Source organism: Buteo buteo, chromosome 3 (genome assembly GCF_964188355.1).
Source record: "Buteo buteo chromosome 3, bButBut1.hap1.1, whole genome shotgun sequence".
NCBI lineage: Eukaryota > Metazoa > Chordata > Aves > Accipitriformes > Accipitridae > Buteo > Buteo buteo.
This window is the reverse complement of record NC_134173.1, coordinates 53096328-53121990: the sequence shown is the minus strand read 5'-3', so window position 1 is coordinate 53121990 and position 25663 is coordinate 53096328. Positions and strand designations below refer to the sequence as shown.

The window sequence follows — 25663 nt, the reverse complement described above, 5'->3', positions numbered from 1 at the left end:
TAATTTATTAAGCTAATGATCCAATGCCATTCTTTTCCTCGGTCTTGGACTACATTGCATTTATTTATCCCTTTATCAACTCCAGTCTAGATTCCTACCATACACTGTGCCAGGGCCAACTGGAGAGGCCTCACAGAAGTCTGGGTGAAGAAGATGGATGCCTCTTTCAGGTGGACTTCAGCAGTACCCACAGAATGAGTAAATGGTTATGCCCTGCAGATAACCAATAGTTACAACTTAGATTGTCTACAAATAAAAATACTATGGAGCTGGACCTCCTTTCAGATGTATTCCCCAGATAAATGGTAGAAAGAAAAGAGATTCATTAATCCCAACTCATTGAGATAGACAGGAATAGCTGCATATCTGAACTCTGGTCTTGGGCAAGCAAGATTCACTAAGCCAGAAAACTTTGTGGTTCTGAAAATACAAGAAGCAAGGACTGAATGACGAAAGCCGCAGTGCCTGAATTGTAGGTGCTGAAATAGAAACAACCCCTCCACAGCTAGGCTTCCTACGTGTGTAGTTTGAGTCAGAAATCCCAGGAAGGGATCCCAACATCCCCAGCACCAAGGGGACATATATCTAGAGCTAGCTAACATGAAACATGGGCAGCAATAGGGTGTCAGCAGCCTTCTTTCACCCCACAGCTGAAGCTCCTTTCTTTGTGCTGCAGAGTACCCTTCTCAAGATCGAGAGCTCCACAGTTGCTCCTGAAGCCCTTCTTTCAGAAACTAGCTACAGATCATTATGGTCTTTAAAAAGCTGGTGTGAAGAGATTCTACCATCAGTGTTTTTACACAGTATACTACCGGATAGAGCACTTCAAGCAGTTCCTTCCTCTGCCTGAAAGGTTCAAGCTCCCTGCCCTAACTACAAGACATCCTTCCAGGCTCTCAGGTGAAAATCATACAAGTATGGCTGCATATCCTGCTGGGACGCTCACCTGGAAAAAGTGGGACTCATGTTCCAGCCAGTGCTCCAAGGCCTACAGAGATGTCTTCCTGTCAATTAATTAAAGAAAAAATTACTCTAAACACTCTTGGAGAAATATGTCCCTAAAAACACCTCAAAGATAATTCCATTAAATGTAACAGCTAACAAGCATCAAATGGTAGTAACTGAGTCTCAGTTTCTTTTTTGCACCACAGGAGGAACTGAGAACACCTCTCCAAACAAGAGACTAAATCATTTTCCTGAAATGGGTGGGCAAAATAGTTCTGGATTTTTTTGAGCAAGGGATGGAATTGAACCTGGATTTTCCACAACCACAGTAAGGGCATTAATCTCTAGGCTTTGGGAGTGGAGGGTCATAAAAGAAGATACAGCCACAACCTGTGAAAGAAAGGAGGCTCTGTTGCAACCTTTCAGGATTTATTGATGTTGTCCCTGAGAGCTGGGTTCTGAGAACATCTAGAAGATCTTTCCCATTTGGAGACCTAGTTCTAGATCCCCACCTGGTTTAGACGCTAGGACTCAGATGGTTATGAGCCTGCCTAGCAGCAGAACTGCAGGCAACTGAGGAAATATGAGATTAAAAGAAGAATTAGGTGCCATTTGCAAAATCCCCAAAACTCCGGCTCTGATGCTACTGCCTCCCTGAGGTGCTTAAAACCCATCTAAGTTTTAGGTACCTAAATCTAACTGGAGTGTGAACTTCAGCTGCAGACGTCCTGATTTGTTTATGTTATTAAGAAATGCTGATATTTAGTTGAGTGAAGGTGATGAGCTCTGTCATGCTCACAGTAAGATAATTCATGTCAGTGCTCACAGGCGGCCATTATGTAAGGACTGGGTGGGTGACTTTACCCAACAACAGGAAAACACATACTACCTCATCCTAGCTACCAGCAAGTGTTTGAGAGACCTGTCTAGTTTCCATGTTTCATAGAGTTATCATTAGGATTGCTACTACAGAGACATGTATTATGTTTGCAACGTCCCTTAATCAGAAGAGAGAAAATGAGATTAGTTCCATAAGGGTTATTATTGTTCATTTCTCTTCATGCTGCTTTTCTGGGTCATGATTTAGATGAAATTTCAGTAAATTTCAGTAAATTTTGTGTTCTTTTTGTCCTGTAGACTTTTTCAGACTACTGGTAAACCCACAGAAGTCAAGAAGAAAAAAGAAAGTCTATTAAAAATACATACTTTAGAGAAAACAGAACTATCATCAATAAACAACCAAACAAGACAAATATGAATTCATTTGGAATCAGAATATTCATTTAAAGAGTTTCAAAACAACAGCTTGCTCTTTCCAAGACACAAGCAGTTTCCAAAATGTAAAACATGTTTGGAAGGTGTCATTCACTTTCGGTGGCATTAGACAGAGAGAGCAAGGAGCAGTGGGGTAAAATCAAAATCGACATAGATCAGGAGCACTTAGAACTTGCTATCTATAAAAATGTGTGCTTTATTTCCATCACAGATTAATGAAACACCTCACAAATGTTGTGCATTTGTGGAGAGCACGCAGGTCTGTAGGCAGCATACATATTACATAGTGTGCACTACTCCTGTGCATTGCTTTCGAGCATCATCACCAGAGGCTTTTTAAGACTCTGCAGCCATGGAATTAGCTGTGGTATTGCCAGCCAGCTGTGTATCCTCCATGGACTTTGGAACAAGCTATAAAAGTAAAAAGAAAAACATACTTTGCCAGCTCCTCACAAAACAGAGCCAGCACTTTAAAACCGAGTGGGTCCTTTTCCGCCCAGCAAATCTTGAGGTCGGCCTCACAGGTCACCATTCGGGATTACGTCAGGGACCAACCGGTTGGGTTCAGCCAGGCTCGGGTTGGTCTGGCAGGCTGTGTGAAGCGAACAGAAGCCAGACCAAGACAAAAAGTTGAGGGAGTGGGATAGGAGGAAACGAAGAAGACTGTTCCAAAGGCTTTTAAATTATGATGGCCATGTTGTTGCAATACTATTGGAAAACTAAATTAATTGCTCCCTTCCTTAGGCCCCTCCTGCTGTGGCTGTATTTCTTTTAGCTAAGGGCCTGAGTCAGTAAAGATGCATCCAATTTCCATGCTGTCCAAATGCTTGTAATCACTGCAGAAGCCAGATAGAGATTTCAGTAAACTGAGCTTTCATGATAAACAAATCTGTTCGTTGGGTGGCTCTTGGCCTCCAAAGTTTTCAGACAACAGAACTACTGGGAGAAGGTCACAAATTTACCCTGGAAAGGGCTGATTTCTACAAAATTCTGCTCACCTATTTTCTTAAAAGCAGAGGACTATAAAGAGTTTGTTCAGGAACCCAGAAGGTGAGGCACCTTGACTCTACAGTCACTACTGAAACAAAAGCAGACTATCTTTAGTATGCTTTAGTTCACAGTTACATTACTGGAAAGGCAAAGTTTTTCTAGGCACTGTAAAACCACATAATAAAAGCAGTGCACGTTTTCTGTAAAGCCAGGGGCTCTGTTACTTCACAATCCTTAATACAATTTGCAAGGATGCAGCTACACGGAAACCAATTTTTTGAGTACACCACAGTAAAAATCATCTACATTTTGCACAATGTTTGAGCTTCACCTGGCACAGGCTGCCAGAATCTCATTGATAGCATTCCAAGAAAACACTACTCATTATACATGAGATCTATCACCCTTTCTTGAGTTGTTCTGTAGCCATTAAACACCCCATGAGTGCAATGACAGCCATGTAAGCTAGCAAGTTCCTTGTACAGCACAAAGAACTATGTTAAAAGAAATTGAAATTGTAGAGCATGAGAAGTTGTGAATTTCATGGTGGATTCCCCTTCCCTTTGTTTGCCCTTCTCCCCTTAAACACCCAATGTGTCCGTTTAAAGAGTGAGGGTTGTTTTCTGTTTTGCATTTTGTTTCCTCTTACTTTACTTATGTAATTTGTTGCAGACTTCAGGACAGTAACCTCTGTAGAATTTGCTAGTGGCCCACAGAGCTAGCATAAAATAAAAAGTTACAAGTCCACATAACCTTAATTTTATGGTTATAAGCTATATTTACTGCTATATCATAAGTTTGAAAAGACTGCTAAGTGTTCAGTGTGGGAATGCAGGGAATTTCTCTTAAGTTAGTTTTATGGAGAAATGTGTTGTTAAACTGTAGGAAAGGTTACGGTCCTTTCAAGTCTGCCAGAGCAGAATGCCTGTTAGGCGTTTTTAGGGTATTTATAAAATACCCCAACCGCACCCTCAGTATCGTTCATTGAAATTCAAATTCAGGACCTTTGCTCTGTTCAAGTCCCTTTGGTTTTAACACTGTAAACTAACCTGAGTGAGAACACTATCAAAAATCAAGGTGGGAGAATTTGCTTTTTAACTCTTGCTCACCTTGCACTTTTTTAATTTTGCAAGTGTTTCTCACCGCAGCACATAAATATGGTGCAGCCCAGTGAGTGTACAATGTACTAAGCTGAGACTTCATCAGCAGGAGAGATGGGAGTGCTCTTAGTACTTCTGTCCTGATTTTACCTGATGAGCCCCAGCAGGATACAATCTCCTGGGTGCCTCAGTTTCCCCACCTGTAAAACTACCATGATAGTACTGACTTCCAAACATGCTGAATCCTCTTGTGACCTGCCAAAAAACAAATGCTAAACAAGAGAAAGTACTGTTGCTCCACACACCCCTCAGCCTCCCCTTCTCCCCTCAGTCCCTCACTCTCCTCTTCCAAGGCCTATGCCCACTCAGTTTGCTGGGTGGCCACACAATAAACTGGACTAAACACTGACTGCCGACAGAGACGTAGCAGGATGCCTGTGTTGTGGAGTCAACCTGATCATATACAGTAAATCCACTGCCTCCAGAAAGTGGATTGGCACTACTGTTATGGAACAGGACTGGCCAGGATGTGGGGACAGGGTCAGAAGACACCTAATCTGCCCTGCATGGTAGCTACATCCTTGTCTGTCCCCTGGGTGTGCTCCTGATGTGTAAGGGGGGGGGGAGGGGGGGGGGGCAGCAGCGCTTGGGGCAGAGATGGCAGGAAAGACAGAAACCTGGCATTGAAGGCTATGCACTGCCCATGGGTACCTGGGTACCCCATAGCTTCTTGGTTTGATACACAGCACACCCTTGTCTTTTTAAAAATCTCCTTTCTTATATCCCCTTTTTAAAATTATGTTTGTCATTCACATCTACTGCAAATGATTGTTTCGTTCTTCTCCTTGTTGCTCACATCATTTTTACTTTAATTCTGCATTTCATTTTAATAGGGAACATTTTATTATTTTTTACAGAATGTCAAGAGGATCTCAGCCTGAAACAAGCCTTTGCAATTCAGCCTACAGTGTCATTTAAAACAGGAAAATCAACTGTGTGATAGACACACTGAAGAGCAAATGCCTTCTGGCATTGTTTTTTTCTTTCAGGCATTAGGGTTTTTTAGAGCGCAAGGAAAAATTCCTTTATCTTCCAACTACAGAGTTTGCTAGCAGCATCTTTTGGTTTTAAATGACTGATAATCTACTCTCCCAGTGGAGGTCATTAAAATAAATTTTAGACCGGCCAAACAACGCCTTGAAGTTCAGTTTACCTTCTGCCGGATTGTCCTAAATAGCAGTAACGTCACCCTGCAATGCCCTCTGCTGGGAGACGCGACTTGGAGCTGGAAGGAGAGCTACCAGTTCGTGTCCTCAAGCAAGGAACAGATACTTGCAATGAGATGGACTGGATTTTCACCTTCTGTGTGAATTCCTGACCCCGCTGAAATCAGTGGGGTTCTAGCTTTTAATTTTCACTTTGCCCTTAATCATTCCCCCTTTTGAAAACTGTGCTGTTATTAACTACACTGGAAAAAACCTGTTTATTTCAAGTCCAAATGAAAACTTCATTAGTGGCTTACAGACATGAAGATCTCCTTTTAGCATTTATTGAGCTCCTAGAGAGAGGTTTTATAAGGAAGCTTTCAGCTGCAAAAGACATTGTTCCTCTTGACATTCGTCTAAGTCATTTTAACTGTAAAAGCCTGTACAAAATCACGCATGCAAATAACATTCATGTTACACAGGTGTGATTCTGCCTAACGTACATTTTCACTGAACAGGATTCTTTTACTGGGAAAAGGAAGCCAGGCAAATGCTATACAGTAAAACAAAGGAGTATATCTGGAATCTGATGTGTGAGAACACCAACCCTACCAACTGCCACCTCTGACTGCCTCTGAGATGCATCATCTTGGGGTCTGAGGAAGAAAAATCTGAATCAGCCCTGCCAGGGAGTGGGATCTTAGCGTGGAGTTCACACAAACAGCAATCTTCCCCCTCACATGCATACTAGTGCCATGACCCCATGGCTTACAGGCTAGTTATTCCCAGCTCACAACTCATCTGGAGAATCATCCCTGAAAAATATTTTCCAGCCTTGGCAAGGGTGATGTAACACTATCGCTGCTTTGGTTTCAGCTCCTGTGTCCCTCAGCTAGGATGGTCTTGCATGTTGTTTGTCTCTCACCGCAGCTGTGCAATGGGCAGCAAGTAGAAAGGATTTTTCCACAATAGCCCCCAGTCCTCTCTGCTGGACGCTTGCTCCTTGCTACTCATGTTCCACAGCTTAGGTTCTTCCTGGCAGGCCAATTATTTTATGTTTACTACTAATTATTATTTCTGTCTTTAAATGGAAACATTTTTTCCTTGTGATGAGATGTTTCTTCTGCATTAACCTGCTTTATCACTGTGTGCCTCTCTCTGCCCTGCTTTACAGGGACAGACACCCTTGGTGCCAGAGAATGCAGGTGCAGTAAAGCCACACAGTGCCTGGCAACACCATTTTTATTTGAAGTTACACATAATTATCATTGATTTGGAAGTGTGATCTCCTTGATACACAGCCTTACAAGCTAACAGTTTTTTCCCAGAAATGACTTTACAATGTTTGTTATGCCCTCACAGAGATCGAAATGTCATGGTTATAAACAGTTTTCAGGACTATGCCAGGTTCATTAAAAGGCCCCCAGACAAGTACTTTTTTGCTTTGTATACTGTCCTGAAAACCTTCTGCTTCCCTTTTTAAGCACCACAATGTCACACTCGTTTGAAAATGAGGCACGTGTGGCTACAAACATCCAAAAGTATGTTAACTCCTGACAGCGAGGGCTCAGATTGTCACTCTGGACACTTACCTGCTCTTCTCAGCAATATCTTCCTTTGCCAGAGAACTGGGTAGCCCAGGGACCAGGTGGTGGGTGCTCACGTACCCTAACTCTGAAATGATTAATTTGAGGGAAGGCTGGAAGTAACTGAAAGTTGTTCCAGTCCTGATGCCAGTCTGGTCCCTCATGGGTGAGGCAGCTGTACCAGAAAACCAAACTGAAAATTCACCCTCTGAGCTGGCACCGTTGATGGAAGGATCAGCAGTGAAGTCCAAGACTGAACTGGCCTCCAGCTTAAACTGTCCTCTGATCCAAGGCTGTCTCTCAACATCACAAACGAATAACATTATATGAGGAATCTTGCACAGACTGCTATTTTTGCTGCCAAGCAGTCTTTCAAAAAATTGTCTCCCAGTCTGATATCTTTACATTGAATAATTTCATCCACAGAAATGCTTGCTAGTGGTTAAATTATGGCCAAGAATCTACATTCAGCCTGAATTTGCTCATGTCAATGCATTGTACCACTACTGGAAAATAAGTGTGGTGTCACTCAAAATGGTATTATACTGGAACGTGACCAGGAACAGGATTAGAGCAATATCCTGTGACTGGGAGCAAGGAGTTGAACTGGTTCTACATTTGCTGGAGGCAGCAGAACACCTTGGTAAGAGGCAGTCACTGTGCTGCCTCCACCCCAGCTTCTGGGGGAAGAGATGGCCATCACCACATCAAAAAGAAGAGTGCCTCCCTGCAATCATTTCCCTCCTGGCTGGCAGCAGGTAGCATTGGGAAATGACAGCTTTGGTATTCCCTGGCTCTGCTAACCTCTATTATCACCCAAGCCCTGGAGAGTTCATCATTCAGAGAAGAGGGCTGAGGAAAGCTCTGCTCAACCTCAGTTAAGGCTCTCTTTGGTTCCCAGACAAAACAGAAGAGGCAAATTAACATCCTGCCCTAGGAAGTTTTTTTGTCCTCATCACTGTGGTGGCAAAATCCAGTTTTATCAGCATTGCTAAGAAAGCTTGCAGTAGCTTGAGTGTTAGAGAACATGATGGCTTCCACACAGGACAACCTTCCAGCTTTCTGTCCTCTCTTACTAAGGATATACTGAGAAAGTATAAAAAAAAAAAAAAAAAAAGCATCATCATCAGACAAACTGGTCATTCTGTACTTTTCCAGCCCTCAGCAGTCAGTAACCTTTCTGTTTGCACCAATATAAGCCCCAAGCAGCCAGTGGGAGACATGATTTGCACAAGCAAATTCACTCATTTCCTAAGAGAGGGCAAAATTCAGGGTGTGACCACAACTCCTTTCTCCTGGCCACAGCTTAGCTGAAGGCCCAGTATGTCAGATTCACCCCAGTGTGATTCCAGGGACTGGTCTGGAATCAATTTGACCCAGTAAGTCTCTTTGATTGCATCAGGCCTTTCAGAAGTTTTGAACAACAAGGATCTAAACAGCAGGCAGCAATCTGCACAAAAACAATCTTTGCAGTTTAAGGATTTTAAAAGGTCTGTGCCTTTTTTTTTTTTTTGTCTCTTTCATTTCAAATGCTTTTCAACTGAGCAAATGCTGCAGCGGGTTCATGGGAGAAGGCCTTGAGGCACCCCTGACTTTGGCACCATTATCCCATAGACACTCCATACATTTTTTGGCACCTTGCAACAGACACATTGACAGCCACAGGATTGATGGAAAGGGAAAGAAGCTGTTTTGCAGTCAAAAGAGAATGTACTCAGATTTCTAAGGCCATTTGAAAGAATGCCAGAATGATACTGGATTTCGGCATTCTTAAGCTCCTTTAAGATGATGCAGCAAGTGGTCTTTTCCACATGTGATGATGTATTTCAGGACAAGAGTTTCTTCAAGATTTTCCAAGCCTGTGGGCTCCTGATCCTTTTTCAAATTATAGAGATGATAGCATACCAGGGAGAATTGTGATTAGTTTAAACTCTCCACAGCTGCAAGCGATGAATGTAAAAATTCCACCCAAAAATCCATTTCTTCTGGATTGAATTTACCTACACGACAACGAGTCCTGACCAAGGGACCACTTAAAAGAGCTGGAGCAGCATCAACACTATTTAGTTTCTTCCATCACATCAACCCAGGGAAGGCTCACAACTGTTCTACCCAACACATCTCCCCCAGCAGCACTGCCATGATACAGGCTGGGGTATTAACGGAGCCCCATGATGCGTGTGGAGGAAAATGGAACGATGAAATAAAAGCTTAAGTACAAGGGAATTCAATCAGGGCTTGCAACTTATTACTTGGAATACCAGGAGAATTGTAAAACACCTTATAACCGAGAGGCTTTGCCTGGAGCTGTTAAGGACCGCAGCCCCCACTTCATCACAGGCTGACAAATTTTAAATGCTCTTGGCAACGGAGGGGGGGGGGCGAGCACTGAGCTTTCTCTCTCAGCTGACCTGAGGAAATGGCAATGCTTTGTTTTGCTTAACAGGACCTCTCTCTCTCTCTAAATTGCTTCCTTGGGTTTCTAATCAAATATAATAATATACAGCATTCACCTCTATCGTTTCTCTCAAAGTGTCAGCATTGACAATGCTAACAGTGTGTCCACCTTGAGACATCTGACCTTCCATTTGTCTCTGAAGACAGAGAAGGCCGGAGCACACATTGGGAGACCAGTGACTGACACCTCCTACGTTTGTCTGGATTTATTAACACAGTGATAGGTGGACCTTGTTTTATGACACTTTCCTCAAAAATGCTAAATAAAATGCCCCCCCTCCAAAAAAAAAAAAAAATCCCACTTTCTTAAGTTGTCTCTTTGTCAAGTGAGGCCTGCAGTACTACAGCATGAAGCCCCAGAAACCCCACAGCCAGGCGGGAAGCGGTGCAGGGCCACAGACACTTCTCTCAGCACGCTGGCTGAAACCAGCCAGAACCGGCCGGAACCGGCCACCCCCCAGCCCAGTACTGCCAGCATCTCACCGTCCATGCCAGCGCCGGCCCCAACTTCCCCAAATGCTGTCGGGGATGTCTGCTTGGGAGCATAGCTGTTTTTAAGGGGGCTAGGGCCATTCTCTCCACAAGTGTTTCTAATCTACACAAAAAAAAACGGGCTTCTCCCGCAGGATTTAGCGCGGTGTAACCCTTTCTTTTTACTCTAGGCAGACCAATATACAGCATACTGAACTATGTAACAGAAACATGAAGCATCAACTCTATTTTATGTCTTTCACTCCGCCCCATGAGGAGACATGCCCTAAACACCAAACCATAACCCTCACAGGTGTATCAGGTGACGTGTCCCTGTAAAGCTCCAGGCGGCGGCCTGGCCGTGCCGCAGCGGCCCGTTCGGGGGCGGCAGGCCGAGGCCGAGGCGGAGCGGCAGCCTCGGCGGTTGGACCTAGTGCGACGGAAAAAAAATACTACAGCGTGCGTAGTCGTGGCCGAGTGGTTAAGGCGATGGACTAGAAATCCATTGGGGTCTCCCCGCGCAGGTTCGAATCCTGCCGACTACGGCGGGAGTCGGCGGACTCTCACTTTTTTCGTTTGGTTTTTTTTTTTTCTTGCTTTCTTTTCGTTCATTCCAGACTCCCGGGGCGGCAGGAGGATTGGGCCGGGCCCCAGCCGCGGTCGAGCTCTCCTGGCGCCCCCCCACTCCCCACCCCACCGGGCGCGGAAACTCCGCCCCTGCCGGCGCCGGGCCGCCTTGGCAACCGCTGGCGGCGGCAAGATGGCGGACGACTTGGACCGGTTACTGGATGAAGTGGAGAGGCGGCTCTGCCGCCTGCCGGGGCGGGAGGCGGCGGGCGGGCACCGGCGCGGCGACGGCGAGGAGCAGGAGGAGGCGGCGGCAGCGGCGGCGAAGGAGGGCAGGTTAGCGGTCCCGCGTGGGTCCCGGCGCCCTCACGCACCTCCCCGCCGAGCGGGCGGCCGCTGGCGTGGCGCGCAGCCCGCGCCTCCCCCGGCCTGTGGGGCGGGAGGGGGTCGGCGTCCGGCGAGACCCCTCCGGAGCCGAAAATACCGAGGTTCGGGAGCCGAAACACTGGCCGGCGGTCAACGAGTATCTCCTGTAGTACTGACTTTTAAACACCGAGTCGTCTGCCAGCGAGCTGAGTTACTTCGGACAGTCTTTGTGGGGAGTATCCCAACCTCGGATTAAATATGGCGTTAAAAGCTACACCAATTTGTTTGTGAGTTAGGCTCAGGGATTACTTAGCTCTATAACTGACCAAGTGATATATATAAAATATCTATAAATCCTGCGATTTAGAGTAGGAAGAACTTTAGCAATAGTATTATCAAACATTTTATTCTGTTGATACTTAAGTCATTTATGTATTCTGTTAACCATATCTTCTACAGTAAGTGCTTAACTTACACTCCACACTTTCACGTATCTACCTCAAATTTCACAATTTTGAAAATGCTGGCCTGAATACTGACAGGTTTGGTTGTGACAGGGTCACTGCTGACCGTACTGCCAAGCGGTCTGCCACACCGCTGCGGGCCCTCAGGTTTCCATCCCGGCCCTCACAGGTGTCTTTGCTGGCCCTCAGGTTTCCATCCTGGCCCTCACTGGTATCTCAGACTCCCATTGGAAGGTCTGTGGACCAGAAGGGCTTTGCCAAATATCTCCACACGTGGGCTGCTGAGCGCTTACCCAGCAGGCATTTCAGAGTCCCAGGCAAGGATCTTGAAGACCCAAATGACTAATGCAAGACCACCAAGCCTGCTACCTTTGGCCACATTACGGGACTTCCCCATTGTTTGCATAATGGTTAGATAAGCACTTAAATTTAGTCAGTCTAGTTATAATATTTTTAAAAATCACACAGTTTTTTTCTTTCTCAGGAGTAGATTTGTTCTTGATTGGTTGATGTAGTAGTACTACAGGCCTCTTTCTCTGACAAAGAGCTAGCAAACAGCAGATGAGTGACAAGACTCCTCACTTGAGTGAAAGCAAAGTGCAGGTGATCTCTCTAAATGCATACAGTTTGGCAGGAATTCCTTCAGAACCCCTGCAGTTGTATAGCATAAGGAGAGAACTCCCCCTGACCTTTCCATATTCCTGCTGCTGAAGATTAATGTGAAAAATCAGGGCTGCCCAATTTACTGCTTAGTAAGTGCAGCATGGGTTATGTTGTCATCGTTTTATTCAGGGCTAGAAGTGGTTGGAAATAAAAGAAGCAAGCAAAAATAAGGCCTATGATGGGACACTTCAACAGGGAGTGAAAGGCATCATCCTGCAGTTTACGTCTGTCCAGTCATGATTTGGATGGCCTACCTTAGATACTACAGAAATACTAGAGGAAAAGGCTGTAACTAATTTTATGTTTTAACTTACTTACAGTTAGAACTGCTCTGGTCATGCTACGAAATGAAAGTTGATTTGTTTGTTTTTCAGATCTGCTAAACTGTTAATGAGTGCTGGCAGCAGTGAAGAAAATATAGACGACATTATTGATGAAATCTGTAATGACAGCAGCTTTACCAAAACACCTCTGGTGAGTAGGAGTCTGGAGAAATGCAGAACAGATGAGGTTCAGCGATGGAAAGAAAAGCACCATAAACTAAAACTGTTATAAAGCAAAAAATTAACTAAAACAAGCTGTAGGATGAACTTGGAAAATAAAGCAGGAAGGAAAATGCAACAATCATATAGTGAGGAACAGGAGAGTTATAAAGAGGTGGGCTTACCCAGACAGTAACAGGCAATTAAAGGAAATGCTAGTTCAAGATAGAGCATAGCATCAGATATCACAGAATTACGGAATGGTTGAGGTTGGAAGGGACCTCTGGAGGTCATCTCGTCCAACCACCTGCTCAAGCAGGGCTACCTAGAGCTGGTTGCCCAGGACTGTGTCCAGACAGCTTTTGAATATCTCCAAGGATGGAGATTCTACAGCCTAAGTAATCTGTTGCAGTGTCTGACCACCCTCACAAGAAGTAAAGAAGTTTTTTCATATGTTTAACCGGAATTTCTTGTATTTCAATTTGTGCCCGTTGCCTCTCCTCCTGTCAGTGGGCCTCACTGAGAAAAGTCTGGCTACATCTTCTTTGTTTTTCCCTGTCATGTATTTTTATACATTGCTAAGATTCTCCTAACCCTTGTCTTCTCCAGGCTAAAGAATTCCAGCTCTCTACAAATACAGCCTCTACCTGTATGTCAGATGGTCTAAGTCCTTAATCACCATTATGTCCATGTCTCTTTTGTGCTGGGCACAGCACTCCAGACATGTCTATGAGGCCACATCGGGAGTATTGTGTCCAGTTCTGGGCTCCCCAGTACAAGAGAGAGGTGGAGCTACTGGAGAGCCTCCAGCAAAGGGCTGTGGAGATGATTCAGAGACTGGGGTATCTTTCATATGAGGAGAGGCTGGGAGAGCTGGGACTGTTCAGCCTGGAGAAGAGAAGGCTCCAGGGGTATCTTGTCAATGTGTGTAAATACCTGATGGGTGGAGTAAAGAAGGGGCCAGACTCTTTTCTATAGTGCCTAGTGACAGGACGAGAGGCAATGGACACAAACTGAAAGACATGAAATTCCATCTGCACACAAGAAAACACTTTTTTTACTGCGAGGGTGGTCAAACACTGGCACACGCTGCCCAGAGAGGTTGTGGAGTCTCTGTCTGTGGAGATTTTCAAAACTGAACTAGACACAGTCCTGGGCAAGCTGCTGAAACTGACCCTGCTTTGAGCAGGGGGGGTGGCCTAGATGATCTCAAGAGGTCCCTTGCAATCAAAATGGTTCTGTGATTCTGTCTCACCAGTACTGAGTAGAGACCAAGGATCACCTCCCTTGACCTGCTGGCAACATCCCTCCTAATGTAGCCCAGGGTGCTGTTGGCCTTCTGTGCTGCAAGGGCACACTGCTGGCTCATGGTGAACTTATCATTGACTGAATTTCCCACGACCTTCTCTGCAAAGCTGCTTTCCAGCTGGTCAGCCCTCAGCGTGTTCTGGTGCATCAGGGTTATTCCTCCCCAGGGGCGGGAATTTGCATTTCCTCTTAGCTGAACTTCAACAGATTCCTCTCAGCCCATTTCTGCAGTCTGTTGAGGTCCCTCTGAATGGCAATGCCGTCATCTGGCATGCCAACCACTGCTCCCCATTTTGTATCATCTGCAAATTACTTCTGTTGTTTGACAGCAGGAGGTGGTGATGAAGCTGCAAATTTGCATTGTTAAGACATTCAGAGTGATAGAAGGCATTGAAAATAGATATTCATTTAGGTATCATCAGTAGAAAATTGTATTATTTATACTTCATAACCCCCTGTGCAGATGCTCTTATTTTCATGAGCGACGTTGGTTTTGCTTTGGTTGTCTTTGATTTCTTACAGAATGGCTAAGTCTGAACCAACAAAAAACACTTGTATACCACAATACATATGTCTGAGTGAGAGAGAACTACATCAGTAAATTTCCATAATTTTATCATTTTATATTCCTAGGACTTCTCATTTAGGATCTAGAATTCAAGTATTCTAGAAATCAAATAACGTGGTTTATGTGCAGCAAATAAACTTTTCAAAGGCACTTTATCTTTTTGAATAACGTAGGTCCTTGATGTGTTTTCGGTAAAACAAAAGCTCAAAAAACCTGAGGGAGAAGGTTGCTAAATTAAACTGTTTTTAAAAGCAAAATTATTAAAAAGCAGGCATGAAATACTAAATCTTGATTGTAAAGTCAAAGTGATCGTGTAGTGTTGAATTCCTTCATGCAGAGCTGGGAACTCAGTATGGGAAGAGAAGCCTTGTTCCTCATTTAACCGTTACTTCAACAGCTCTTGTCTCGGGGAGTGTCACAGAAAGATAAGCAATAAAATTCCCAGATTCTTAGTCCGCTTCTTCTGTGACTGAGATTTTCTGGCTCCTGCTTATTAAGTAAAACAGAATATTGTTACCTTGCTGTAATGCTGCCTTTTATTCTTTGATTGCTTTTTAAATAGAAATTGAAGTCTAACTCTGCAAGTCTCAGACCTGAAAGCAATAGTGTTGTTGTACAGGCTCATAGGAAAAGGTAAGTAAAAAATGTTTATGTTGAACATAGCTTGATTATAGCTTGTTGTCAGTCTAATAATATTGCTACTGTTCAATCTGTGTTGACATTAACTAAGAAAGAAACTGAGTACTCAGAGAAGTATTGTTTTTGAAGAAAAAGATAAACAGATGATTTTGAAGAATTACTAATGTGCTTTCATGTGGTCAAAATTATTTGTTATAAATTTATTAATTGTTTAAGTTATTGAACAACAGCTTCCTTTGACTTGTGGACATACACATTTATCAAATGCTGCAATATATAGTCCCATATATATTTGGTAGAGAGAGTGGTTGTTGTAGAGTTTTTCTTTGAACACCTTGGTAATGGAAATTTTAAAATTCTATAGTTTGTAAGCATTTGGATGCTTTGCCTATATTTAATAAATATTATTTTAGAAATACCATACTGTTAAACTAGGAGAAGCATTGTACTACTTTCTCAAAAATGTTTTGCTATAATTTAATATTTTTTAATGAAATCATATAGATGCTGTCCAGTGTACCTGGGTGGAAGCTCTTCACCATATGGCATAGGAACGAATATTTCAAAAAGGTAGGAAATGTGAAAAAAAAAGTTCTACTTGTTTTATCATTATTTTTATTCACAACTGTGTTTCTGTGGCGGTACAGTGTTCTGCATTTGAACTGGACAGGACAGCCCTATATTCATCTAAACATATGTCTGCCTGAAACTGCAGTTGAAGTCAGCGGGTCCCTTCCAGTCCTTTGGTGTTGACCACTAGATCTTTTGTTCATTTGAGGAGTTGAAAGATGTGTGCAAATGAGACACGAGACTCCAAATATCAGTAACAGGTAGTTAAGAAAATTGCTGCTGTAGAGTATTGCTATTTTTCCCTGCCTCTCTTCATCTTTCTGTGTGATGCTGAGTATGTGACTTAAATCAGCGGACTGGTTTAAATCATCCCAGAGCCTGAAATGAAAATAGTCAGAGTGCTTTGCAACTGCAGCTGTACTTAGTAGGAGAGGTACTTTAAAGATTTATCCCCAATATCCTGTAGAATGTTATTGCTTTTCCTTGTGGGATTTTTTGTAGTAATTATGCGTTTGATGCATATTTGGATGCTGGTCAGGTGCCATACCAGTGAGGAAGACTAAAGTGAATATATCAAGAGAATATCAGTTTATTTCATGTGTTCTGTGAGGTTAGGAACCTGTAAAAATAATACCTGATCACATAGTTAAAACATATACCATAATGAATGTGCCAGAGATGTCAAAAAATTAAGATTAGAGGGTAACCTTGCTTCTAGTATTTCTGAGTGAGCGCTGTACTTTAAAACAGCTATGATCCGCGTAGCCTCTCTGATTGTAATAAGCTCTTGGAGCTTTCTGTTCTTTTTTGGCCAGAACGTGTGATCAACTACGTTGTACTGCTTGCGACTTCCGTGTGTCACTTTTCAATGACTACATCTGGGATCAGTCCTGTGATTATCTTTTTTTCAGGTATGTCTGAGGTGGGTTTGGTATTAGTGTTGTGTTGTTGTGCTTTGGGGCTTGATATGAATGGAAAAGATGAAAAGTCCTGAGCACTCCTGTGTTACTTAAAAAGGAGCATGTGTGCAACCTGTTCAGGGATTGGGTGGGAAAGTCTGCAGGGAGAGGGATGCAACATCTCCCATAATCGTGCCTTTCCACTTCTTCCCCCGTCACTCTACCTCTGTGCTTTTTAAAAAGAATTCAAGTTTCATGGATCAAAAGGCAACTTTACTGCTGAAATGAGCAGGCAATCTCTGTGTGATGGGTTGACCTCTGGTGTGCCATTGCAGGATGCCTACAAAATGAATGCAGATTTTTCAGCATGTACTTCTCACCGTACCTTCAGTCATACAAACTGTGATTGTTTCAAGTCAGATTTTGGGTTTTTACCTAGTACTGTAGTAGGCATGCTCCTAATACAGACATCAAATTGGAATGCCTCGGGTTTTAGTAGTCTCTGTATGTGCCCGTTAACTGTTGGAGGTAGTGAATGTGTTCAGTGTATGTGCTTGGCCACCAGGGGGTGGACAGCTGGAGGTGAACAGTAGTGGGTACATCATCTCCTTTTCCATTATTTTTCCTGTATTACATGTTAGGTTTTTCCTGTATTTTCCTTCCAGTTTCAAAATTTGTATTTCTCTTTGAATGCAAATCTTATTTTCCCATTACTTAAAGCAGCATTAAAAATATAGTGCTGCACTAGTCTCCTGAGATGAGTTTGGTAACTGGAAAGGTTGAATAAAAATATGATTCTTTTATTGACTCAAAGTCAAAATTATTCTGCTTCTGAGTTCTTGAAATTAATATTAAAAAAAAAAGAAATGAAAGGCCTTAGTATCAGATACTTGTAACATAGCTAAATATCTTGCTAAAGATTACAGATTTTAATCAATTTATTTTGACCAATCTGAAGTTTAAAAAAAACAAAGTTGAAGACTAAACATTTGCCTTCCATGATAGGTGTCTGACCTCTTTTTCTAAAAATTCTTCCTTTGATGTTTGTTCTGGGTTTTCTTTATTTAGCTGGACTTGTTAATGTTGTTTCTGAGCAACTGAGTGGTCAGTAATTGATGGCCAGGAGGAGGTCATGAGAGCAGGGATAGTTAAAATGCTAAATCTGTTGTGCTTGATGCTTGCATAGGAATTACTTGTGGTTTGATGTACGTTCTTCCCTCTTAAGGCCATTTCATTTCAGTCACTTTAACAACCATCCTGAATAACAGTTCCAGATGAAAATTTTATCTGTTGTTGTACCCATTCTGCATAGGGGTTTTTACAGTAAGTTTGATAAGATAAATACATTTTTGGATAATTTCTTAACACGACAATTAACTCTATCTAGTTTTCTTCCCAACTCTTTCTCTGGAGCTCACACAGGGTCTCTAAACCTGACCGAGGACATTGTTTACAAAAATTTCAATCTCCAGTTGATCTGAGAATACAGCAAGTACACACTGAGACTGCTTTCAGGAAAGGATTATGTTCAAAACAGAATTTAAACACATCCCTAAATTCATTCATGACAATGGTACTCAGAAATGTTCTGAAGAGCTTTTCTGAATTGAAATGGCCTTAGGAATCTTTTTTCTTTAAAAAAAAATGCATGATCCTAAACTGAACTCACTTGATTGGCAGGAATAATATGCCTGAGCTCAGTAAACTAAGAGCAAAGATGATAAAGAAGAAAGGAGCACGAGCATATGCTTGTCAGTGCAGCTGGAGATCCATTGATGAATTAACTGACCTCCAAACAGACCAGCAGCTTCGGTGGGTTTGTGGTAAACATGCAGAATGAAGTCCTTTTGTGCGTGGTACCTACTTGTGTGGAAACAGGTCATAAACTCAATTTGTGTCCCCCCACAGTTTTCTGAGAACAGATGGAAACCTGAATACTTATATCTAGAAATAGATTATAACACCCAGACTTCAACCTGAAAACTTTTTCTCAATTTATCTGTCTTGCAAGCAATGTGGGGAGTTGACTTATTAGAAGAAACAATCAATTTGGAGGCTTTCTAGATGCTAAATGAGGTTAAAGCTTATACTCAGTAGTGTTAAAGAAAGGAAGAGGAAATTGACAGATTTAGGCATGGGGCAAAGCACCTTGAGACTGTTCCTTATATCTAGCAGAGCGCCTTATTTCCCATGTTTGCAGAATCTTGGACTCAAAATGGTGGGTTGGGATGCAGCCATGACACACAAGCATATGAATTTCTGCACAGAAATTAATACTGCTGTTCTGCTTTGCTCATAGCCGTTAATGAGCAAGTGGTTGTAGATCTCTTAAAAAATTACTGCAAGATCAGCTCTCACCTCAAAGGTTTCAGCACACCCCAAAACTTTACTTTCTTTTAGCCACCAGTAGCCAAAAACTGCAAGTGCTGGAAATTTCCATCCAGTTCCTACTGCTTTCTTCAAAGCACTTTCTGCTGACTAAAGACTTTTACCACAGTGAATTTCTTGGACTTCCCTTCAGCCTTCACTGCAAGAGGTGAACAAGTTATTGTGCAATTATTAAATACTGTGCAATTTTAAAGAGATTCTGAAGAGTGTATAACTCTTTATCAATATTTTCAAGGGAAAAAAGGCTTAGGCTTTTAAGTGAGAAAATATATATCCCCACTGACATTCAAATTTGGATTTTTTTCAGTTTCACTTAGCTCTCACTTCAGCTTCACTTCAAAATACTATGTATTCAGAAAGTGTAACTGTCCTGTTTCAACACACTCCCTTCCCCCAGTAACATCATAAAACTACTTCCAGTATCATGTTACTTGGTGAATTGTGTTGATTACAGTTAATGTCACTATAGTTTATGAGCTCTTTCTTTTCATTCTGTATAAATAACACAGGAGATGGATATGGGGTTTGGGTGGGCAGAGAGGAAGGAAAGGATTACCAGTCCTGGCAATTACTAAATTGAAAAGTGTCTCAAAATGGGAAGTCTGTCAGTATTTTTGCTATGCACTATGTGATACTGTACAGATAAATTCAAAATTACTTTGTGCAATTCTAGCTATACAAAGCCATTTCTTTTTTTGTGAAGTTTTGCTCATGGCCCTAATTTGTACATTTGTTCTTTTTCTGAGCTTTTCCAAAACAATTGCATGTTCTTTCTTATAGAGGTCATCTCTTGAACCTGTTGCTTTGTCTGTACCCCTCTGAAAGAGCAGATCTCGGTAGTGACCAGAGGCACAATGTACTCTGCATCCTGCTCACCTTCCCCCTCCATGAGTGTTTTTTAGAACCTGCAGAGGACCAGCAGTGTGCCTGGGAGGCCTGGCAGTGCTTTACATACACAGTGCTTCGGTGCTCTAGAGTGCATGTTCCAGTGCCACATGCGGCCTTGCTAGTAGGTTCAGAGGTGAGTTGGCTTTGGAGAGGTACTACTTGGCATAATGGTATAGACATATTTAAGGTCATGTATTGTTTTCAATGCAATTGGTGCTTCAGGCTGAAGTTTCAACTGCTAGAGTCTAAAACTGCAGGTTCAGGAGACAGAGAGACCCAGAGACCAGCTGATTAATACTAAGTCAGCTACTGGAAGAGGTCTGCTTGTCTTTCTGTCCTTTGTGAAGAGATAGCCCCTGTGTGGACTGTAAGCAGTGTTCCTGGGTTTTCTTCAGGTGGGCCTGAGCGATTTCCAGTCCCAGAGAACATCAGTGCTAATGGTAAGAGAAGAACCCAGCAGTAGTATGTAATTTATTAACAAGCTCTAGAGAAGAAGAAACCTACTTTCCATTCTTCTTGAAGAAGAATGCATTTCAAAAAGTGCTGAGTTGCCTTAGCTTGCCTGTTCCAAAGCCATTTGAAACTGATGACCAAGTAGCCCCACAGGATGCTCTTTTGGCCTGCATTTGCACTGGAACTTGTGCCACAATGTAGGGAAAAAGTTGGGCTTGCAACTTGTAAGCAGGAAATGGGGAAATCCTAACACCCATCTCAGTTCATGAGTCTTACATGACTTGGAAAAGGAGCGTGTCTCCTGTACCCTGTTTTAAACAAACCAACAGAAATAGTCACCCTCTCTGGAACAGTTTGCACTACCAAGTGTGTGGAGCAAATCATGCAGAAACAAAAGTCCAAGACATCCATTCTAGTGATTTTTATGACAAAAATACAGCCTGCAGCACTTCAAAAGTGGAGGCTAGGAAGGAATTGAGGCAAAAGGACTAAGAGTGTAGGAGAAGTAAAAAGGGTTAGCACCAATATCTGTTGACAACATTAGTCAGCATTTCTCCAAGGTCACCTCATCCCTCAGTCTTCTGTTAGCCTGGAGAGTTGTAGAAAGAGAGTTCTTCTTCTGGGTGGAGATTGTTGCCGGGTGATTGTATCACTAATGCCACTAAGACTGCATTCCAAGCACTGAAAATGTTAGGAGACAATCTTTATTGGTAAATGTGTGTGAAAACCTGAGCATTCCCCTGAAATCATCATGCTTATTTAAGTATAGTTACTTGTTTCTAGCCTTGGTCAGAATGGTGGGATATGACAGCTCTTTGTCCAAGTGAAGTTTTAAACAGGTGCAGAAATAGTGCTTATTGTATTGGTTTTCATTACAGAATTTAGCATATTTCTAGATCTGATAATAGTTACTATGTCATTAAATATAATTATTTTGTTGGAAAGAGGAGTGGTATTAAGTATTTGATTTCCCTTCCTTTACTTTCTTCGGTTACATGTCACAAACCACTCCAAAGTCCTCAATGAAAAGAATGTAAAGAAAGGTAAAATTAGAGCTTGAATGTTCATTTGAGGAAGGTATTGTAAGATTGCACAAGGTTTTCAAGATGTAGCCCAGACCCTAAGTGATATTTCCGTGTCAGTTATCTGAGATAGCAGGGACTATGTAAAGAATTTTGTTTAAGAATGCCATTCAGCTGTTGTCAAACGGAAGTACTGGAGAACAGTTTTGCTATGTATAAATGTGACCATTGTTTTCCTCCATTTTTTTTCTTTGGAAGTAATAATACCATTTCTGTTTGTGAAATGGGCAAGGTGAAAACTTGAGGCTTTCATTTTGCTTAGGTGATATGCTTGGAAATTTTTTATTCTGCAGCAGATCCCTCAACAAAACAAAACCAATGAAGGATGACAAAATGAAAATCCACACAAAAGCATTCACTTGGAAATGTAGTCAGTGGTTTAGTGTCATACCAACTTTTCTAAATCTGTGTTCCTGCAGTACTTCTGGATAGGAATCCAATTCAGATGTACATAGTGCATTCTTATAGCTTTTCTTTATCAAATTTTAATGTGCTGTTCTGACCATATCTCACTTGTTTTACCTGCAAACTATGGAGGGTGTCCAACCCAGTTGCTGAGTATAGCTCAGTAGAGTAATTATTAAGGATCTTGCCCTGCCATAAAATTTAACTTACAGCATCACACATTGCAAGCTCTGCACTATATAAAATTGAATAAAGATTTTTTTTTTTTTTCTGAGCACCCATTTCAGTTTTGTACCGAAGGTATTCTGCAAATGCTAGGCACTGGAAGCTGCCACTTGCTGAAAGACTGCTCACTTCTCTTGTTTCCTGACATGGAAGTCTTTGGGTCATGTAACCAGCACATGTGCTAGTCAAACAATAGGAGAGGGACTGTGCTGGGAGCTGCGTAGGCAAATTTTTCTTCCTGCCAGGCTCTTTTTGTACAAGACCTGACCAGTTTTGTCTGCTGTGTGACATCTGATAACCGCAGACAGGTCACCCTGTAGGGGATGGAGTAAAGGAGCATCAGGTGCTGCTCATTTGCAAGGCCCACATATGATTCCTGGGACTTGGCATGTGTGCTTCAAGGAACGCATTTTTCAAATGTTGATGCTTCAATAAAGTGAAAAGTTGGAACAAATCTGAATTGTGTGTTGTATAAATGCTATTGTGTTGTTCCTAAGAGAAGCCTTATAAAAGTTATGTAGGACCATGTTTTCTCTGTCAGAAGGGTTATGAAATGCCCTTAGTACAAAAACACTGTCCAGCTCATAAGAAACAATAAGTACTGTTGTGTGTGTTTTCTCACTTCGATGGGGATGCAGCAAATACCTGAAAATTAAATGAGCTTTAACATTCTTTACCAGATAACATGAGGAGAGCACATTAAATTATAGAGAGCTCGTAAAGGTGGCTGCATTTACCACATTTCTTGGATGTTTATCTAGGATAAAAGGTGGAGCCAGCTGCTGTGGAAGGGGGCATACAGCTAACTTCTTGCAGAGTGGGATGCTGGTACCTTTGTGTATCAGTCAAGGCAGGTTTTCACTAGCATCACACTGGTCACTTAAAAGAGGGAGATCAATCAAGGAATCACAGCATTTGCTGTCCCCTGGATCTCGCTGTAGAAAACCATTCTTAGTACCAGGAAGAAGTTGCTCTACAGATGGGAGTTGGAACAAATGGTGTTTCTCCATCATGGAGAAATGCTGCATGGCATACGTTTAGAGTAACAGGCATAAATATTTCCTATACTCCATTCTGAATTTGGACTCCAGGCGTTGGTGCTGTTCAGGCAATAATTACTTCCCAGACCTAGTGGGCAGTGTGGACTCTGTGAGAACACACAGAAAACACCCACTGCCTCAGGAGTACTCCTGACTTACCTTATTTACGACTTGCAGTGTCACAGTGCACCGTTAGAAGGTAGTGACCATGTACGTTTAATTCACATTGACAACTTTTCTGTTGGGTTAGATGTGCTTTAAAAGTATGCAATTTGGGGTAAAATGTGATTATACAATCTAGTCTGTAGAGGGCAGAGCAACACCGCTGAGTGTTACGGTTCAGTTTCTGCTTCACTAATACAAGATCATACTTCTTTTTTTTCTAGAATAATGAAGATTTACATTCAACCAACCGAGGCTTCTTGCATTTGTCTCCTACTAGTGTGATTATAAGTGGGGTAGCCAGATCTGTGGCAACTCCACTTTATTTTTGTGTGACTTCATCCAAATGGTCCTGAAGTGGTCCTTGACCAGTACTAAAACAGATTAACTTTTTTAGCTCTCAGCTAAAGAAGCATAAAAAAACCCTGTGTCTCTGTGTGTGTATGTAGGTATATGTATGTATATGTTTATCCTCTAATAACATCAGTAGAAAAACTAAATTGCCTCAGGATTTACCTTTCACCCTGCCCAAATTAATTTTCCCTGAAAAGGTTGTTAAGTAATTTTGGCAAGTAGAGGTTGTGTACGTTAGGATCTTCTAATGTTCAATACAAAAATTATATGGCACATCACTCAAGGTATGAAAAGATGGCAGATCTTAAAAAGGAAATAGTAAAAGGCCAAGATTTAGAAATACCAAAAAATTGTTTCTGTCTATGTAGGAAAGCAATGTAGACCAGAGATGCTGCAGAGCAAGCAGTCTGAGAAATGGCAGTGAGAATCATCTGAAGACCTCCATCCAGCAGTTCATTGGCCATGAGCCATGGCTAAGGTTTTGGTGAAGTCTCACTCTCTGAACTCTCTTCTGGTTCTTTGGGAATCCAGTAAGTGGGAATGCACAAAGCAGATTTATAGTGGATGGAAGTAAATGTGATCTCCGATAACCGGCGAAGTTGTGTCTATTTCTGTAGAAGCGATAAGGTGCTTTTAACTAGAAGCACAAACACATCTAAACCATGAAACTGGAGTTTGCTTATTTTACTGGTAAAAGAGGGAGTGTCATCCAAATTTAGCCTAGTTATACCATAGGTGAGTGATCTCTGTAACACTTCATTTTTTATTTACTTACTTCCTTCTAATAGGAGAAATAGTTGAACAAAAAGTTTAGTAGAGAAAATAGGAACAAGCAAGACTGAGTAGCACAGTGTGAGAGATTGCCTATAGAAAAGTTTCATGAAAACATTTTTTCAGGCAAGAAATAAGCCATTGGTTTTTGTTTGCTTCTAAACTAGAGAAGACACACCTAAGTGAAAGAAACAAAAATAGCATGCTGCAGGGACAAGTTGAAATGTCCACAATTTGCCAAAAGCAAGGACAAAACTTCGTGTGGCAGGTGTCCTTTCTAGGAGTCTTTTAGAATTGCAATTCCAGGGGCTGGTCCAGAAGGTGGGGGGTGAATCCACCCCCCATACACTGCCCTTCGGTCACTTCCATCTTAGGAACCTGAGCTGCATAGGGGAGCGAAGTGCAGGAGTGTCTTTAACCTCAGAGGGTACCTGCTTGCTTCCACATGAGGATGCAGTGGAACACGTGAGCTGAGTATGGTTCATCTGGGTTTGGGTTTTTTCTTCTAAAATTTGTGAGAAGGGTTTCCTGCAGTATTTTGAAACTTGTTTCCTGGTAATAGGTTTTAGATACAAGAGCTAAGATGATAGTCAGACGTTATATTTAGATATTATAGCCAGATATTATATTTAGTTATAAAAGCTAAGATATTCAGGACTGCTAAAATCATCTTAGCCAGTGGTTTATAGCTGTTATTCAAATATAAGCAAATGATCTTGAAGGTTTTTATGACAGTTTAGTGAAACTGAAACCCTCACAGCCTCAGAGCTTATGCTAAAGAATTGGGAGGCAAAGAGGAGGAAGACATTTTCATACTGGTCAAACAAACACATAATATTCTAGCTCCAAGTACCTTAAATACATCTATTTAAAAATGTGGTTGTCTACAGAGGGAAAAAAAATGTTAACTAGCTTTTGAATGGTGGTAAGATATTTTATAAGGTATCCATAAAAATTTTCAATCTCTATTTAAAGGCAAGTAATATGGTCTTGCTCTAAGACAATGCAATGTATGTGATTGATAGTAATGAAATACGGTGAGCATACATCTTTCAGATGCATGCAAAGAAGCTTTGGGATAGTCAGCAATCTGACGGTGCTCGGAAGCCCACGTCCTGACTGCCCCGATGTAAACAGCATTCACAGGAAGGGGGAAGCAGCTACCAGAGACAGGAAGGTTGAATTTAGCATCAAACTCCTTATCTAGGGCAGAGTGGGCTGCTCAGGATGCAGATGAGAAAAAGTGTATAAATTGCTACAGCAGGCTGTGATAGCTGCCTGGCCGTAACACCCTTCCTGGGAAGACCATTCACATCGATGTAATCAGGGTACAATCTTGG

General features: G+C 42.1%; 1 protein-coding gene and 1 non-coding gene across 4 annotated transcripts; both read left to right on the top strand.

Annotated features, from left to right (window-relative positions):
- The first annotated feature begins 10492 nt into the window (after positions 1-10492).
- TRNAS-AGA (transfer RNA serine (anticodon AGA)) lies at positions 10493-10574 on the top strand. The gene has a single exon. It is a non-coding gene; the product is annotated as a tRNA-Ser (tRNA).
- Positions 10575-10734: 160 nt separating this feature from the next.
- Positions 10735-23561, top strand: CFAP418 (cilia and flagella associated protein 418). Of its 3 annotated transcripts, none has more exons than XM_075023649.1 (7): positions 10735-10932; positions 12464-12563; positions 15010-15080; positions 15591-15656; positions 16472-16567; positions 18236-18367; positions 18956-23326. In XM_075023649.1, exons 1-7 carry the CDS (start codon positions 10790-10792, stop codon positions 18963-18965), a joined length of 618 nt encoding a protein of 205 aa, XP_074879750.1. In that variant the 5' UTR covers positions 10735-10789; the 3' UTR covers positions 18966-23326. The 3 variants fall into 3 exon arrangements, 2 of the variants coding, with proteins under 2 accessions (XP_074879750.1, XP_074879749.1); XR_012649863.1 differs by adding an exon at positions 23423-23561 and having other exon boundaries at positions 10737-10932; positions 18236-19964; XM_075023648.1 differs by having other exon boundaries at positions 10737-10932; positions 18236-23326.
- Positions 23562-25663: the final 2102 nt, after the last annotated feature.